Consider the following 17,852-nt stretch of genomic DNA (forward strand, 5'->3'; position numbering starts at 1 on the left):
GAAAAATACATACAAACTTACTTTAATGTAGAGACATTTTAAACATGTTTAATAATATAAATAATGAATTATTAATTAATTTAGGATCATACAATCCGTGCTTTTGGAAACTATATGTTGTAGTATTCCATATCTTTAATTAGAAAAAACTACAAGCAACTACTTTTGACCTTTTGTTGCACCCTATTAAACCGCTGGGAGAATATCTGATACATATTAAATAGAATTTATAAGGATGTTTCACATAAGTGTTTTGGGACCTTAAGTTTATCTAGCTGTCGAAATACCCTCTGCTTGTCATCAGTCAACTCTTGCATAAAAACCTGATGGCGGATGCAAATTAAAATGTGATATCATAACAATCCAAGCTGCCAAAAATATATAATTTTAGAAGAGCCACTTTATGTGCCTTTATGTATGGCATGATGGATCTGGTATTAGATCATGTAATGGAGCATCTTGGTGGTTGGCTTAAGGAGTCATAAGGTCACTGGCTACGTCCCGACTCCAGGCCATAACTGTCACTTGTGATGAACTCTCTCATCAATAGGTTGTCCATTGTTCTTTCATATATCACGCATCCACGAGAGCCACTGGAAACTGCAAATCTATCTACCTGCATTGCATGGAAGAGCTACTGCAGCATGCACTGACAGCTTTGCCTTAACTTGTGTATTCCTCCCTTGTGCCGCATATGGTCACACTGTCTTCACTGATGAATAGAACTTCCTGTTCAAGCCATAAGATGTACATACCTTGGCAAGTCTTCTGAAAATCTGTCACCCATTGACAAATAGTGACACAGTTTACATCACAGAGAAAATCTGGCCATTACTGGTTCAGTGTCACATTGAATGATGCTTGTGAACGGCAGAAGAAAGCAACCTTTTAAGCTAAACCGTGTACTCAGAAGAGGGTGCTGGATCAAAATAGCATGGGGCCCTATTGTGTAATATGTTCTGTGTTTTGTACGATGCTAGTACAGAGCTCTCCAATCAATACGCCTCCCTCATATGCTGCTACTGCTGTGAAAGTGCACACAGGGATGGGCTTGTTTTCACTTCAAAGTTCACCACATGTGACTATGAAATCCCTCATAAGAGAGCACGGGCTCATCAACATGTATGTTTCTATTGACAGTGTCAGACCAGACAAAAACTAACTGACCTAAACTGAACAGCTGTCACTAATTTGCATTTTTAGGCAGAATCTGTCCTGAACTTTCCATTTTTAAAATAATCAATAAATGTGGGCTTGAAGTAGCCCAAAGTAGGTCAAAGACAATTTTGAAAACAAGGCATGTAAGGTGTGAGGTAAAAACCTTCCATTTATTTGAATATATATTCTTCGTTCTGGCTCTAAATAAATATAATATTGTTAACATACATGATAATGTCTCCAGTAGGGCATGGTTTACAGAGAAGTGTTATAAAACCATAAAAATGAAAAAAATCCTAAGATGTTTATTTGTATCATGTCATATATTGTACCTACTGTACATTAATAAAAACCTGCTAATTACACTAGAAGTCCATCAAGGCCAAGATTTTGTACACCAGCCCTGTACATGTTTCAATGCACAATACATTTACATGGTTATATGCACATACCTGAGCATAACTTATAATGCAGGGTCTTCTATTGGGAATCCAGGTCAGATCCAAACGTAACACAGCCTATGTTAAATGTAACAATGCAGTATTAGGGTAGCCTAAGCCAAATGTATGGAAGTGGGATAAGGGTATGACATGTCCGTGTACAGGCAGGGCCTCAGGTGTCCGAGGTAAAGCCAACATTTTAAGGCATACAGATGGCCTGGGAACAAAACGCATAGTGTCGAGGGAACTGTCAGGGAACAGTGTTCATAGAAGGTCTCCTCTTGTCTTAGTAACAGTGAGTGTAGTCCAGCATCCACAAGGAGCTCCAGAGGAAGAGCTGTGATCCGACCCGCGGCGCTCTTAACGCTCCATGTCCGGTGTGCGGAGGATGTGCTGGGCAGGAGGCCTGCTCAGCCTCCTCTCGTTGCTGATGTTGGGGGAGCAGACGTAGAATCTGTATTTGTGTGTTCGGAATTGTCCTCTTCTGCCTCACCCAGCGTCCACGTCCCTTCTCTGTCAGGGTAACTTTTTACTCCCGGATGTGTACCGCTAGGGTATAAATTCTCCGTGGTTGTGTGACCCTGGGAGGACGCAAACAGTTCTTCGTCCTGCTGGGGGTGCGCAGTTTGCGCCGCTGTCTCGGCTCTGTCGTCCCACTGAAACGCGCGCGTGACAGGGTCCTGTCTGCTTAGGTTCAGGGACAGTCTTGACTGTGTAGAGTTCCACTCGGATGCGTTGCTGCTCGTGGACAGGTTCGTGGTGATGTTGGGGCTAGCGGTGACCTCCTCTGGCACTGGCTTACCCCCAGGAGAAGACGCGCTGGTTGGTTTCCAGATCAGACTGTAGTAAATGGCCAGGATAATGGCTGCTAAGGACACCGAGAGCACATAAGCAAAAACGGTGGCTAATCTGACCCACTTCTTGTTCGTCTTAGCTGCCATCTTAGCCTTTTTGTCCCCCGTGTAAGTGGCAGGTTTGCCCCTCTCCATGTTGGGCATGAAGTCCCTCTCTCTCATATTGCCCCTGTTTTTCCCTCGATGCTCCACCACCCCCTCCGTCTTGAAGCCTTCTTGTTATCCACAGTCCAAGAGAAGACAGGCAGCAGGGGGCCACGGCAGAGAGATGCAGGACCACCTTGAACACGTCCTCTCAGCGCAGCGCCGTTTCGCAGCTACACCGCGCTGCTGTCATTCATTTGATCCTATTGCACTGCGCCTCGCGTTCAGCAGCAGCCAGTGCACCATTGCGTTTCATAATGGACATCAAGCATCCAGTCTCAGCATCCGACAGCAGCAGGACAAATGTCTATCCCCACAGACATTTCCGACGACCAGTTGACTGAGTAGGCCCGAGACGCATCTGCACTCTGTGATTTGATGTCATTTATTAACGAAATTCAGTGAGATCACACGGTCCACAACTGTCTGTCTTACCCACTAAATGAAGCGGCTGGCTCAGCTAAAAATACTGGAGAGGGGGCGGGCGGTGGCTCTTAAAGCAGCAGCAGCTGCAGCAGACCCACAACAAACTCCCACCAAAACACAAATCACTGCAGAGAGCGCGCCACTCACACGTGCGTGTGTGCCACTGGGACTTTACGTTTAAGTTTGCACTAAACTCAACCAACTTTATTTTATGAGATTATTTTATATAGAATTTACTTTATTGTTATACTTAAATATGTATGTATATTATATTTAAATATGTGACATGCATTGTTATATTCAGTGGTGGAACGTAACAGTAGTAAAGCATTAAGTATATTTAAGTACAATTTTTATCTGTACTTTACTTAAGTACATTTTAAACTGGATGTTTTTTGTACTTTTACTTCACTGCATTTGAGAGCAGGTATCTGTACTTACTACTCCACATTTTGGAACAGGACTGAAAACTAATTTTTTTTTTTTTTTTTTTTTGCTGTTTGAGACTTGGAGGAAAGATTAAGAGGTTTTGGGGGTTTTTTGGGGTTTTTTTTCAAATCAACTTCATAATATGAGCAAACAAAATGTTACAAAATTTACAAGCACAAATCTGTATCAAAAATCACTGCATTTGAAGATTTATTATAGACCTCAAAATCTGTGAGAACTTTTTACTACTTTTTACTCTTTAAGTAAATTTAAATGGGTACTTTAATATTTTTACGTAAGTATTTGTTTTTCAAAAATATTTCAATTTGGGCACACTATGAACCTGGATGTTTATGTGATGCATGAACGAGTGTTAAATGACCCAGTCTTAAATGACCTAAATGCAGATTTGTGTAGCACTGCAGCTCATAAATTTCCCTTTAGGGATTAAGTTTATTAAGTTTATCAAATCTTATTCACAAAAGACAGGCTGGAAAACCATGACCAACCATAAAGGGTGACTATGTTAACAATATGAACTAATATAGTCTGCATTGTGGTGAGTGAATATACCAGCAGCCAGTCAGTTTTGAGGCCATATTTAAATAATATCCAAATGTAGTTGTTGCAGTCAGTAGTGGCTTAATGAAACACAGCATCAAAGAAATGCCTCTGATGGGTTTAGGCAAATTAAGACTAATGACTGTATCACAAAATTAGGACGAAGGTGATGCCCAATTGCACACTGTAAGCTGTCCCATGAAAGCCCAGGTACCTGCCTGTGTTTGTAGATACCATTTGTCATGGAAACAGACAGCCAAAAATAAAGATTGAAACAAACAAATAAATTATTTGTTTATAGCCCTAAGTAAAATAGCTTGTGAGAATGCATGTAAATATAAAAACATCATATTATATGATATGATGTAGATATGATGTAGTTCATGATAGTTCAGTGATATTTTATCATTGAACTATACTTCATAATAATAATACATAGTAATGCCTTGGAAATATTGTGCTTTTCAAACCCAAACATTTTGTTACTCATTCAGTCCATATTCAGTGACGGTAAGCTACAAAAGGTAGCCATAGCTGCCCTGGGGTAATTGTTTGACCCATGCCTTTCTAGATGTGAACATTTTCCTGTGGTCACGTGACATACTTTGTGAGATTCATTTGCAAGGCATATTTGTCTGGGTGCGTCCTGAGAACTTTGTTTGATGATGTCTTTGAATGCAGGCACTTGGGTAGTTAAGGTGGTAGATACAATCATGGTTTAAAGTAAATCATTATTTTTTACAAATAGCAGAAATAGAACTCGGATAGGCAAAATGAATAAGAAAAGATATTTTCTGGATCCACCGGAGGTGAAGGACTACCTCGTCAAAGGAGAAAGGTTCACAAAGTGGTCAGAGGTGAGTGAAGGATTCAGTATATGATACAAACTATACAACTACTGGATAAGTAATGTTGCAGTGACAAATAATATTGCTTACATCAGAGAATGTCAACTTAACTTAAACAAATAAATTTAAATCAAAGGATTCCACCAAGACCAGTCCAGTCACTATGAAGATGGATTCAAAGGGATTTTACATTTACTGGATCAACCAAAGCAAGGTAATCATATCAGACAGATTTCAGAAATAACTAAGGCTGTGTTTAAGTGTCATAGTACTTTATGTACATGTACTTTAAATGCACTTAATTATTATGACTGTACAATTAAAACTATAAATTTAAATAATAGGAGTGATTTTCTACATTCTACAAAAAACAAAGTTCAGTTCAAATAGTGATTTACTTCTTACTTGTAGGAGACCACATTGCTGGATGTGGCTACAATCAGGGATACCAGAGTTGGAAAATATGCTAAACTTCCTAAGGTAAAGTATACTGGATTATATTATATGTAAGAGAGAAGACAGGATTAAAAATCTGTGTGTTTAGGCAAACTCAGAATCAATTTCCTTCATTTCCCAGTAGAATGTGCATTTGCAATGCAAAACTGTCAAAGTACACCCCCTGCACACACTGCAGACAAACAAATGAACACAACTCAAAGTCGTCATCTGAGTCAGGCCTGTGCACAGAGCTCTCAGTGGTGGTTCTTCTGCTTGTGGCCTCCATGCAGAGTCCACATATACACCATTTGATCCCAGCTTTAAAACAAGCACGTTCTCAAATGTTCTCTCAAAGCTCAGAGGGGTTTGGGGGAGAGAGTGTGATGATTTGTTGTCCCAAAGGACAGAAAATGTACAAACAAATCGTGGCAATGTTAACATGCTATGTGTTATATAATGTGAGTGCTGCTCATTGTAAATGTGCATATCTTTGCATAGTCCTTTCAACATTTGCAAGTGTTCTCTCAGTCATGTATTCTAAATGATATGATTCACAAGGTAATAGTTGAATACATGTTTGTAAGTCAGAAACATCAAATGAATACACTATTATTCTTTATTCTTCTGTACCCACAGCACCCAAAAGTGCGTAATGTCTTCAACATGGATTTTCCAGACAGCAACCATCTGGCTAAAACTCTAACCATAGTCTCAGGGATGGACACCGTCAATCTCACTTATCACAACTTCTTTGCCTCCAAAGAGAAAGTGGTGCAGGTAAAAAAAAAAAAAAACAGTTCAGTCTGTGTGATTTGAAGACACTGTTCCCTCTTCTGCTCTCACTCCTGCCTCTTGATACTTTTTGATGCAAAAACAACCACTGCCACCAGCCATTACACAGTGTGGCTTCACTTCCCGTCATTAGTCAGCTTCTCTCTGGCTTTTAGACCTTATCAGACTTTATGACTGCAGTATCCTGATTCAATCATCGGCAATGAAAACTCATTTGAGCTCTGTTCTAAACCAATAGCCATTAACCCAATTTCTCTAGAATTAATGCAGTGTTAGTGCCCATTTAGTGGTGATTATCACTGTCAAAAGCTTTTATAAAATTAACATATTATTAGACTGTCCCTAATATGTCTCATCACCCTTTGCATTTTTGAGAACTGGGCAAGTGACATACTTGCAATTGCCTACAATGCTGCAAGAAACAACTCATGCCGACAAGTCTTCTTGGACAAAATGTAAGTGACAAGGATCCTAAATGTTAACATGCAGTCCAATGTTATATTATGTCATTTCAATTTCAGATACGTGTGCCTTTCGCTCCAAACCAACAAAGACGGCAAGATCCCAGTGAAACGGTGAGTACCACTCTGGGTAGTATGAGCTGCTGTCCAGTGCATGATTTACATGGAGTATGTGCTCCTTCTATGTTTAATCAGCATCTACAAGATGTTCCCAGCTGATAAGAAAAGGGTGGAGGGTGCCTTGGCAGCAGCACACCTCCCTAAAGGAAAGGTCTGACATTTTTTCTCTTTACCATACCACTATGTTTAAAAATCAGAATACTGAGATTAACTCAAGTATGCTTTATGTTGTAGTATGATAGCATAAAGTCTGATGCATTCACCGAGGCGGCCTTCAGGACATTTATAACTCACCTTTGCCCAAGGCCTGATATCTATGAGATCTTTACATCTTAGTAAGTCTGTGTTCAATTGGAAAGACATGTGATCAATAAGCATATTAACATAGTGTCATTGCTGTCCCTTTAGCTCTAACAAGCCCACCATGACCAAGGAGAACTTCACCAAATTCCTCAACGAAAAGCAAAGAGACTCTCGGCTCAATGAGGAGTTGTTTCCTCGTTTACGACAGGACCAGATCAAAGCTTTGATTGACAAATATGAACCTGTCTCCAGCAACGCAAACAGAGGTCCTAAACTGTACAGCACAATAGTACAATTCATATTGAACCACAACAAAGACTAACATCATGTGTCTTTTGAGAAGGTCTGATTTCTCCAGAGGGATTTCTCTTTTACCTAATGGGGTCTGAGACTTCAGTCGTAGTGCAGGACAGACTGGCCAAATCCCACGACATGACTCAGCCTATACCGCACTATTTCATCAAGTCCTCCCACAACACTTACCTGACAGGTTACAAATGGAAAATGGGGACTTTTTGAGTACCTTCAGGATGATGTTTAATGTTTTATTATTCTTGGTTTCACACAGCGGGTCAGTTCTCAGGCCTGTCCTCTCCTGAGATGTACCGCCAGTGCCTTCTGTCCGGCTGCCGCTGTCTGGAGCTGGACTGCTGGAAAGGCAAACCCCCAGATGAAGAGCCCATCATCACACACGGTTTCACTATGACGACTGAGATCCTCTTTAAGGTCATTTTGTTACACTTTTTTCATGCTGTAAATGCTAGTCATTGGCAGAACACACATTTCCTGCGAAAAGGCTATGTACTGTGTCAAAGTGACAGGTTCTTATAAACCCCAGTGTGCTTACAAACCGAAACATCTTAATATTACCTCTATCTAGATGAGCTTCATATTAGAGAAATCTTGTAAATACAAAGATTTAAAGCTACAAAACTTCACAATACCAGAGCGCAAGAGGCAGACAGACACCTCCTCTCTCACCCTCTCACGTTGCACTTCCATTTAAGGTCTGAGCAGTCCCTAAGGCAATTCCCCTATGCTTACCGTCAGGTCTATAGGTGATTCAGTGAGGATGAGCTTTGTAGTCAGTCTATGTATCATGTGTCACCATAAACTATAATCACAGTTTTTGTTTTATGTTTTCTTATATCTTCTGGGAATCTGAATTGACCTCAAAGTAATTTCTTTTTTTCCAGGATGTGATTGAAGCTATAAATGAAAGTGCCTTCAAGACTTCACAGTATCCTGTTATTCTCTCATTTGAAAACCACGTCGACTCGTAAGAGGATACTTAAATACACTGAGTAGTGATGTTATTTAATGGCAGAGCAATTTCCTTTAGGATGTATGAGCTGGTTAATTTTACCTTTGCTCTGAAAGTGCTGTGTCTTTTGTTGCAGGGTCAAACAGCAAGAGAAAATGGCCAACTACTGCAAAACCATATTTGGAGATGCCCTGCTAACAGAGCCCCTGGACAAATACCCTGTCAGTGCACTGCAGCAAAGCCCACTATAGTAGTCACAATAGTAGAGAAATCGCTCATACCAGGCTTTTGTTAAACACAGCCCTATTTCAGATCAATCTAGTATTATTATTAGCTGTGTATAACTGCATCAGCATGACAGCTATGTAGACTATGCTAAGTTTGTAGTTTGTCATATCATTGAGAGCTATGTCCCTCCTTGCCTTCTGTAGCCAATCCAAATAATTTATATCAACAGTCTGTCCATCTTACCTTCTCGCAGCTGTGTGTGTGTCCAGGGGGAGGGGAGGATGTTGCTCACTCTGTCTCTGTCCCAAACAACATCAGCGACGCAGCCAGGATTAGGCCTGTCAAGACAAAATTTTATTCATCATCATTTAATATGCCAACAGAGAACAGAGGAGTAGAGTAATGTCTTTGTATGGGACATTTATTATAGCTATATTTGAGAGACAAACTTCTATGCAAAGTGTGTAAAAAGATTCTGGCCTACTAATATATCATGTGAGATAAATAAAGTAAATTGAGATTGAATGATTAGAGGCTAGAAAACAACAGGTAATTACCAACATTATTTACATATTTTTAAAACTGTATTGCAGTTGAAGCCAGGCCTGCAAATCCCAAGTCCATCAGAGCTCATGGGCAAAATCTTGATCAAGAATAAAAAGGGCAGCCATGACAAGCCCAAAGAACAGGCCAAGAAACCAGCTACTGATGCAACCATTGCTACCACAGACCCCGCCAACCCCCCACCTGCTTCAGAAAACCCAGGTACCCCACAGTCCAACGGGTACTCTATTGTAGTGAGTTATGTCTGACATATCTGTTTTATTCAGAGGAGGATCCTGAGGAGCAAGAAGAGACAGAGGAGCAGGATGAGGAGAAAATGAAGACATCAGATGAGGTATATTCTGAAATAATCTGCTCTGACATGTTTATGAGTGCAGAACTGAGCTGTCCTCTTGTCACATTCCTACAGGGCACAGCTGGACAGGAAGTGACAGCATACGAGGCTATGTCTTCAATAGTCAATTACATCCAGCCAAACAAATTTGTCTCCTTTGAACATGCTAAAAGTATGGTTATGACTTGTTTGTAAAACATATATTAAGAGAATGAAATCGTTTTACGTCATACCAACTAGGTGTGATTGTTATTTAACTTGTCCCACCTTTACAGAGAAAAATAGGAGTTACGTCATCTCTTCTTTTGTGGAGACCAAAGGGGAGGCAATGATTGCCAAAAGTGCAGTTGAATGGGTCGAGTATCCTTTGAGATACAAATATAAATCCAAATATAGCAGCTTGTTTCTGCTTTAAAATGTCAACAATGATGCAGCATTTTCTTTAACTGCATTGCTTAGGTATAACAAGAGACAGATGAGTCGAATCTACCCCAAAGGAACACGAATGGACTCATCCAATTACAATCCACAACCTTTCTGGACCGCAGGCTGCCAGTTGGTGGCGCTCAACTACCAGACAATGGGTAAAGAGGAAAAAACAAAACAAAACTATATAACTAAAAGTGATATAGTGAATTTGGTAAAAGACATTTTGTGAAAATGTATATAAATTAAAAACATCTTTAAATTATATTTGAAAGTACTGGTGAATGTTCAGTCTTTTATTTTGTGGCGAGTTGTGAAAGTGAGTTTCTGTTTGTCTCCACAGTGGGTCAGTGTTGCACCTCTTAGAGGATGCAGACCTGGGATGTGCTTTGCATCCTAAACCTCCTCTGCTCTTTGTGATAAGGATATTTAATGGTACTATGTCTATTTTTAGATTTCCCCATGCAACTCAACATGGCTCTGTTTGAGTACAACGGCAGGACTGGGTACCTTCTCAAACATGATGTGATGCGCCGCAGTGACAAGAAGTTTGACCCTTTTTGTGACAGAATTGACACAGTTGTGGCAAGCACACTGACAATCAAGGCGAGTTCAGCATTTGGTATCTTATAAATAAAAATATTACGATTCATTTTTATTTACTTGTCAATGGAAAGAAATTGAGTGCCCAGTCTAAATGTGCTGTGTATGTATGTGTTCCTTGGCTGTCCACAGAGGCCTCCTGCAGTTAGTAATACCTGGTTCTAGGTATTTCTCTATGCTTGAAAAACTGTGCTATTTTTATCCCCCGAGAGTGGTTCAATCCAATTGGACACAGTTTTGACCAATACAAAGAAGTAGGTTATGTGCGTATCACAATATATTTCTGTCTTCCTCATAGATTTACTCAGGACAGTTTCTATCAGACAAGAATGTGAAAACTGGAGTGGAAGTGGAGGTGATAGGCCTGCCAAATGATCCCAAGAAAAAATACCGCACCAAATGGACCACCACAGCCAATGCCATAAACCCAGTGTGGAATGAAGAGCCCTTTGTTTTTGAAAAGGTGCTTGACCAGCAAAATATGGCTATATTAAAATGGTAACAAGCCTCTAATGTCATTACCTTGTTATTGTTCTTGACAGATCTTACTCCCAGAATTGGCATCTCTGAGAATTGTGGTTCATGAGGAGAATGGTAAATTCTTGGGACACAGAATAATTCCTCTTGACGCCATACAATCAGGTCAGTGTTGATCAATACACTTGGAGCACATCTCATTAACATAGTTAAAGAGCCTGAGACCTGGAACATGTGTTGAGGATCAGGTAAGTCTCTAATCCACAGGGGATTTTGTACCTTGCAGGCTTCCATCACATCTGCCTCCGCAGTGAAAGCAACATGCCCCTCACTCTGCCTGCTCTCTTTGTGTACATCGAGGTCAAGGACTACATCCCTGCTGCTTTTGCAGGTTCATCATTAGTTCATCATTTTATAAATCTCATCATGGTGCAACCTAGCTCTGATTTATACAGCATAAGGACATGTATATTTAGCTCTTGGCACAAAAAGGCTATTTGTATATTATTAAAATCTTTCTTTCATTCTGTCCTAGACTTTACAGATGCCTTATTTAACCCAACAAAAGGCACAGAGAAAACCACTAAGACACCAAAGGAGGTAACAAATAGTCTTTTCAAATGAGCCCAGTCTTTCCTAATCCTTAATGAGACATATTAGCCTCCAGGAAGATGAGCAAGCTTTTAAAATGTCCTGTCCTTTTTGTGCCCACACAGTCATCTGCTGACTACGTCTCCCCTTATGAAATGCCCCTTGCGGCACCTGTACCCACTCCCAGTGCCAAGGCAATCGAAGCCCCTCCAGCAGGTAAACAATTACATTATATATATATGGCACATCAAACTTTTTGTGCTTATGCTTTATCTATGAGAGATATTCAAAAACGTTTTGCACAACACAAAATTTAAGTATTTATCTGTACTCTGGCCTTGGGTTAGAAATGAAAACAAGCAAGGGCTATTAAACCATACAGGCGCATTTCATTATTGTTAGGGAAAATTATATTACTTATTATTATATTACACAATATAGAAAATATTTCATATTTAGCTTGATTTTTATTTCTATGATTAGAATTATTATATTATTATTATTAGAACATCATCTTCACTTTAAATGCTATCATATAATAGTCAGTACCAGGTTAATTCAAATGTAACAGCTAGCATATTAAACGTTTTGTTTTAAAAGGTCCTCTTATTTAATTCCAAAAAAATAAAATAAACCCATAGGCCAATGACACCACTCATAGCAAATCATTCTTGATACCATACCATGATGGTATGGATTCAAGTAGATAGACTTGAATCTCACTTGAACACAGAGCAAGCAGAAGGTGAAACTGATGCATCCTGTTTTTTTTTTTTGTATAAAAAATATCTAAAATGTGTATGCAGGTAATTAACTTTCTTCACACCTCATTTAGAAAAAGCAGAAGAGACACCAGCAGCTGCAGACCCAAGTGCTGAAACCAGAAATACTGAAGGGGATCCTCAGCCTGTAGCTGAGGACTCTCCTCCAGCAGAAGAACCTCCCAAAGAAGAGACCCCAGAAGCAGCCAAAGAACCAGCCCCAGAAGAACCTGCAGAGGAGCCTGTGGTAGAACCCACTGAGGCGGCCCCAGAAAGTGCACCAGCTGAGGTTGAAGAAACACCTGCACCAGAGTCTGAACAGAAAGAGGAGTCTCCAAAAGAGCCAAAAGAGGAGGCTACCGAGGCAGTGGCAGAGAAGACTGAGGAGCCCGAGGCAAAGACCACTGAGGAACTTGTGAGTGCTCCCATTGTAACAAATGGATCATCTCAGGAGCCTGTCACCAGCACTGAAGGTAATAATCACTATGTCTTTTCATTGTTGAAGGAGCAAGTCAAACCATATTTTGTTTTGTTGCTGCAGATATTAAAACTGTGACCACTGAAGAACTAACACAGCACAAGAACTATCTGAAGGTCGTCAAGCGCCAGGAGAAAGAGCTGAAAGAAACTGAAAAGAAGCTACAGAAAAAGGGAGAGGACCTGATTCAAAAATACTCTGACACTTTCAAGGCCATTAAGAAAAAGGCTTCTGTAAAGAAAAAGGAGTGAGTGCTTTTTATTATTTCATTAAAAAAGCAAGAGTCAAGTAATAGTTTAGAATTGGTTCACATGCTTTGTCACTTACTTCGGAATGTCCAGGTGAAAAAAGTAAACACTAACACAGGATTTTAGAGGCTTCAGTGAATCAATTTCTTTTGCTAATAGTAGTTTTGTGTTTTCAGGGCAGGAGCAGGTGGAGACTCGAATGGGACGACTGAACGTGTGCAAGAGCAGAAGGATAAGATGACTAATGAGTTGCAGAGTCTGTGGACTAGTCAGTATGACCAGATCAAAAAGAAAAAAGAGCAGTTTGCTACAGAGGTTTGTGCCACTACTAACTACTAACTGCTAACTACTAACTACTAACTATCACCACTACTACCACTACTATTTAAGTTAAATTATTATTTAGCTTATAGCATTTTGTAAAGCAACAGTTCAGACAAAATGGTTTTAGTTTTAAGGTTGCATCCACACAACCACAACAGAATTAGGACTGAACTGGGACTAAACCCAGAATTTAACCTGGACTAGAACAGAACCAAACCAACATCAGGACCACACCAGGACAAGTGTGAACAGACCCTATAAGTATAGTAATGTTAAGAATCATTTCCAAATAAAAAACCCAGATTTTTTTATTTTCACTGAACAGAGATTGACCAAACTGATGGAGATTGCATCCGAAAAACACACCAGTGAACTGAAGGCCCTGGACAGGTGCGATTACACCCATAACACATACAGGACACACCAGGGCAGGCCCACTGAGCTGCGGTTGTCTTTGCTCTCTTATGTTGGTGTGGGGGTGCTGTGAGGCTGATGAAGTAACTGACATTTTAGACAGAGAATACCTCAAATGACGAATGAGTCAACTCGGGCTGCAGTGTCTCAGTGTTTGTTGTCCCACGTCTGGCCTGGACGATGGTTATCTGGGGACAAGCCTTATCCCACAGGTGTTTGAGCAGCTGTCTATGGGGACAAAAGAGTGCAGTGATCAGCCCCCCAGTCCACAAATAAACAGTCACATTCATTTTGTTAATAAAAAAAAATAGAAGGCAGAGCAAGTATATATTAAGGTAATTTACATTATTTTCATTTTCACTGCATAAGTAACTATTCTTATTCTTTTGTTGTACAGTGAAGCCAAAGAGAAGAAGAAAGCTCAATGCAAAGCAAACTCCAAGTAAGTTGAGCTTGTGTTCTCCATGTCTCCAAGATATTGGGCAGTTTTATTTCTATTTTATTCATTACTGAATTTAATTGATGTAACAATACCTTCTCAGGTTGAAAAAGTCAATGAGCACAGATGCTCTGGATGAAAATGGTCCATCTGATGTGAGTATAAACCAGTGATCTGACTTGAGTCATTGCTTATTCTGCTTGAGCTGCTTATTCTTTGTTAAAGTCACCACTCACTCATCCGCTGCTCTGTGTAACTATGGTTACAAAGAGTCTGACAAAACAGTACAGAGAGAAAGAGCACCTGAGGCATGTAGCCGTACATGTCTTTGATACATGTGCACACATTAACACTCTGCTTCGGCTATGCGCCCACACAACATAAACATGTACACTTTACCCAGAGTGCAACAGGCCTGACCATAGGCCGGGTTTGCCCATTACTCAGAAGCTGTTTACAGAGGCCTGCCTAATCCATGTGTGCACAATGACTCATGTTGGCTGATCAACATTCAGCCTCTTGTATCAGGGTTAAAAACCCAGTCCCTGATCCTCCGCCATCGACTTTGACTGAGCTCCGCCAATTGCCTGCTCCTCACTTGCATTAGGGTCACATTGCAGCTCATTTTGATCCACTTAATCAGCTCCTGACCATTAATTGTAGCCAGTATTTATAACACAATCACTTGTTTAATCAGCCCAGCCTCTGTATTGAATGATCTTCTGCACTGATGGCTGTGTAACTGAACTGGACAGGCCCAACCTGTTGGCTCTTAACAGTATTGATTGCCTTCCTTTGGTTGCCTCTCTTGGGTGCTTTCCTCTCCAGATATGCACACATTTCCTCACAGGGGGAAACATAAGCCCACAAACCACTTATAGACTTGCAAACAGCCTTTATCTCACACTTGATACAGCAGAGACACAGTCCAACTCCCTAAACCTAAACCTCTAATCGATTATGTTGTATTAAACCATTGTCATAGGCCCCAGATGGGAATCTTCAACAGGAGTCACTGATGAAGAAACAGGAGGCTACACTGGAGGAGATCAAAACCCTGACCAACCAGGTACTAATTCAATAGCAACATAAAGAGTGCATAAAAAAGAGTGCATAAAAGATTACTTGTATTCACTCCATCTAGGCATCTGCAATGGCCTTTATGTCATTGCGTCACTATGACGAAATCAAAGCGAGTCAAAATATAACAGTACAAAGTGCTTATTGTCATAACTATCACATGTAAAGCCAATGCAGCGAGCTGACATTACATTTCTCTCAATCCAAGATGTTGAGTATAAGTCAACAGACCTCTAAAACACTGGCTCTATTATACAATATTGTGTTCAACCCCTCTGGTCATGTTTAAGTTCAGGGATAAATGCCTTACCCAGTGAATCACAAAAATCCCCACAATGTAATGTACCCGACTCATATATAGTCCAGGCTTGCACCAAAACTGATCATTTATTCTCTAGTCCATTGCTGACAATTCAGAAATAAGCTGTTGAACTGGTGGTGTAATATTGTGCAACTGAGTCACTGATACATCTAAAAACACCTACATCTACTAAAAAACAACTCAACACCATTATGTGAGATTGTGGGCAAATTTCTGGCATACAAACCATAAGCAAACAGCTTCTTCAATAAGACAAACTGTGCCAGAATATTTCCTATTTGCCACTGTGGCCATCTGTGATTCACCGAGTGCAGACTGCAGTGTGACACATTCACTATAAGCATTCATAAGTGAACTGAGAAAGTACAAGACGCGCGCCACAGCTGTAAGTGATGTCAAAGCACGTTTGGTGACAATGCCTTGTTTCCAATAACTCTGACACTTGAAAAAATTAGAATAAGATGTGTTAGATAGTAGAAATGCTGAGGTGTGAATGCCAGATGGATGGTGGTAAAAGGAAAAATAGGAAACAAAAGACAACACACAAGATGTAAGCCACACTGCCTATTCAAGCACTTCCAGTTAATCAAAAGGTCAAGTGAGGTCATCAGTGTTCTCATTTAGCTGTGCTGAAATTTATTCTCAAAAGATTGCCAATGTAAATCCTGTTGTGTCATAGTGTCCTTTCAGCCCCCTATTAAGCAGTGGGCCAACAGCCTTTTTTGTGCAATTGATACATCACCACTGAGGGAAGACCCTGTTTTCTGCAGGCATGATCTACATTGACCAGGGAATCAAAATGTATTTGTTGCCACTCGTATTTCTCGCATTTTTTTTTTTTTTTTTTTTTTTGCACAGTAGCATCATTTAAAGAAATTTTAAACTAATCTATGAACATACAGTAGCATGGTGACATTACGTTGAAAGATTATGGCTTTATTGTGTGCAAATGTTCACCATATTCAACACTTACATTATTCTTATATGAGGCTGATCCCCAGCCGCCGTCTGTTTGTGTTAAGTGAATAGCTGTACGCTGCTGTGTGCTGATTGGTTCATGGTCAAAATCTATGGCATACTATTGGTTCACGGCCATGGCGTTGACAAGATAAATGTGTGAATTTTGTCAAAATAATATATGTTGAATTCTGTGTCCTCCCTCGATGGAGATTTTTGTTTGCATGAAAGAAAGCAGGTAGACACTCTGGGCCATGTTTACCCTTTGACCTTTTCCTCTACAGCTCAATCAAGAGGCCCTAAAGGAGCAGCAGCAGAAGATGCAGTCACTGTCTGCAGATGTGTCCGAGGCTGTTAATGTGTGTGTGGGTGCTCACTTTCCAGAGCTCGTGGACCAAAATGCCACGAAAGTGGATGGGGCTGGTGTCTATGGAGATGTTTTTCTTGGTTAGTCGGTTGATTAGTCTCTCAGTTTAATTATATTTTACCAACTGTAATTCTTTTAATGCCTCTTTTGCCCTCTTATGTAAAACTCAAGATGACTGTTTTATAAGCAGAGTATCATTGTTAAACAAAACAAACTTTGTAACACATTTGGTAATTGTATTCAAATTGCCTATTCTAATGTATTACAAATGAAGGGCCCATTGTGTTTCCATTTAATTAGAATACTACTGTGTTGTTCACCAGTTCACTTTTACAATGAATGCCATCATCTAGTCTAGGGAATCTAGACAATAATTTGACATAATTTTTGTGTACTCTATATATTTGTGTGATTTATTACACCAAATAACCAGAAGCAACAATCAACAATTCCAGACTGTTAAATGTGAGGAATATGAATAATGACTATAGTGTGTTTTGCAATGAAGAGAATGTACCAGTAGTTATTATTTATTTAATAAAGGTTATTAGAGAGTGAACAGGCAAGGAACCACCAAATCAATATGCCTTAATCATAAAAAATGTCAAAAATAAACTTCAATTGTGTGTAAACTTTTTTTTTCTGGAAACTCCATGCTCTGGAAACTGGAACTCTGTGTTCATTATGATTAGAGAATGAAAATACGTTCTGACACAAATGCCTCATAATACCACCTAATTAAGTGTTTTTCCCTCAAACTGTGGTCATGTCTTGAATGAATCAAGAGCTTTTCCCAAACATAGTAACAATAGCAGAACATGGCAGAGAAAGAAAAGCAATTATTTGCCTGAAGACACTCAAAAAGCCCAGGGACCTAATTGTACATTCACAACAGTGAATGAAATGAATGAGGGTGTGCTCATTGTTGGGAACTTATTTTTCCAATTACTCACGCACTGCAGCCATTTATTAATGAGCACAGTTTAACTGACTCAAGCTAC

The 17,852-nt window shown here is 39.9% G+C and overlaps 2 protein-coding genes across 2 annotated transcripts; one reads left to right on the forward strand and one right to left on the reverse strand.

Moving 5' to 3' along the window:
* Positions 1-1,332: 1,332 nt before the first annotated feature.
* LOC117390736 (putative transmembrane protein INAFM2) lies at positions 1,333-3,057 on the reverse strand. Its single transcript, XM_033988538.2, has one exon. The coding sequence runs from the start codon at positions 2,612-2,614 to the stop codon at positions 2,009-2,011; it is 606 nt and encodes a 201-aa protein (XP_033844429.1). The 5' UTR covers positions 2,615-3,057; the 3' UTR covers positions 1,333-2,008.
* A 1,635-nt stretch (positions 3,058-4,692) lies between these two features.
* plcb2 (phospholipase C, beta 2) lies at positions 4,693-17,486 on the forward strand. The gene is made up of 32 exons (XM_055231359.1): positions 4,693-4,869; positions 4,997-5,074; positions 5,272-5,340; positions 5,935-6,075; positions 6,466-6,545; positions 6,612-6,665; positions 6,747-6,822; positions 6,906-7,006; positions 7,080-7,240; positions 7,318-7,464; positions 7,543-7,700; positions 8,171-8,253; positions 8,375-8,459; positions 9,060-9,231; positions 9,297-9,364; positions 9,440-9,536; positions 9,640-9,724; positions 9,824-9,948; positions 10,245-10,396; positions 10,692-10,856; positions 10,936-11,035; positions 11,157-11,261; positions 11,406-11,470; positions 11,587-11,677; positions 12,297-12,695; positions 12,764-12,947; positions 13,125-13,263; positions 13,598-13,662; positions 14,084-14,128; positions 14,229-14,280; positions 15,111-15,194; positions 16,769-17,486. The coding sequence occupies exons 1-32, from the start codon at positions 4,786-4,788 to the stop codon at positions 16,934-16,936; spliced, it is 3,678 nt and encodes a 1,225-aa protein (XP_055087334.1). The 5' UTR covers positions 4,693-4,785; the 3' UTR covers positions 16,937-17,486.
* Positions 17,487-17,852: the final 366 nt, after the last annotated feature.

This window comes from Periophthalmus magnuspinnatus, chromosome 22 (genome assembly GCF_009829125.3).
Source record: "Periophthalmus magnuspinnatus isolate fPerMag1 chromosome 22, fPerMag1.2.pri, whole genome shotgun sequence".
Taxonomy (NCBI): Eukaryota; Metazoa; Chordata; class Actinopteri; order Gobiiformes; family Gobiidae; genus Periophthalmus; species Periophthalmus magnuspinnatus.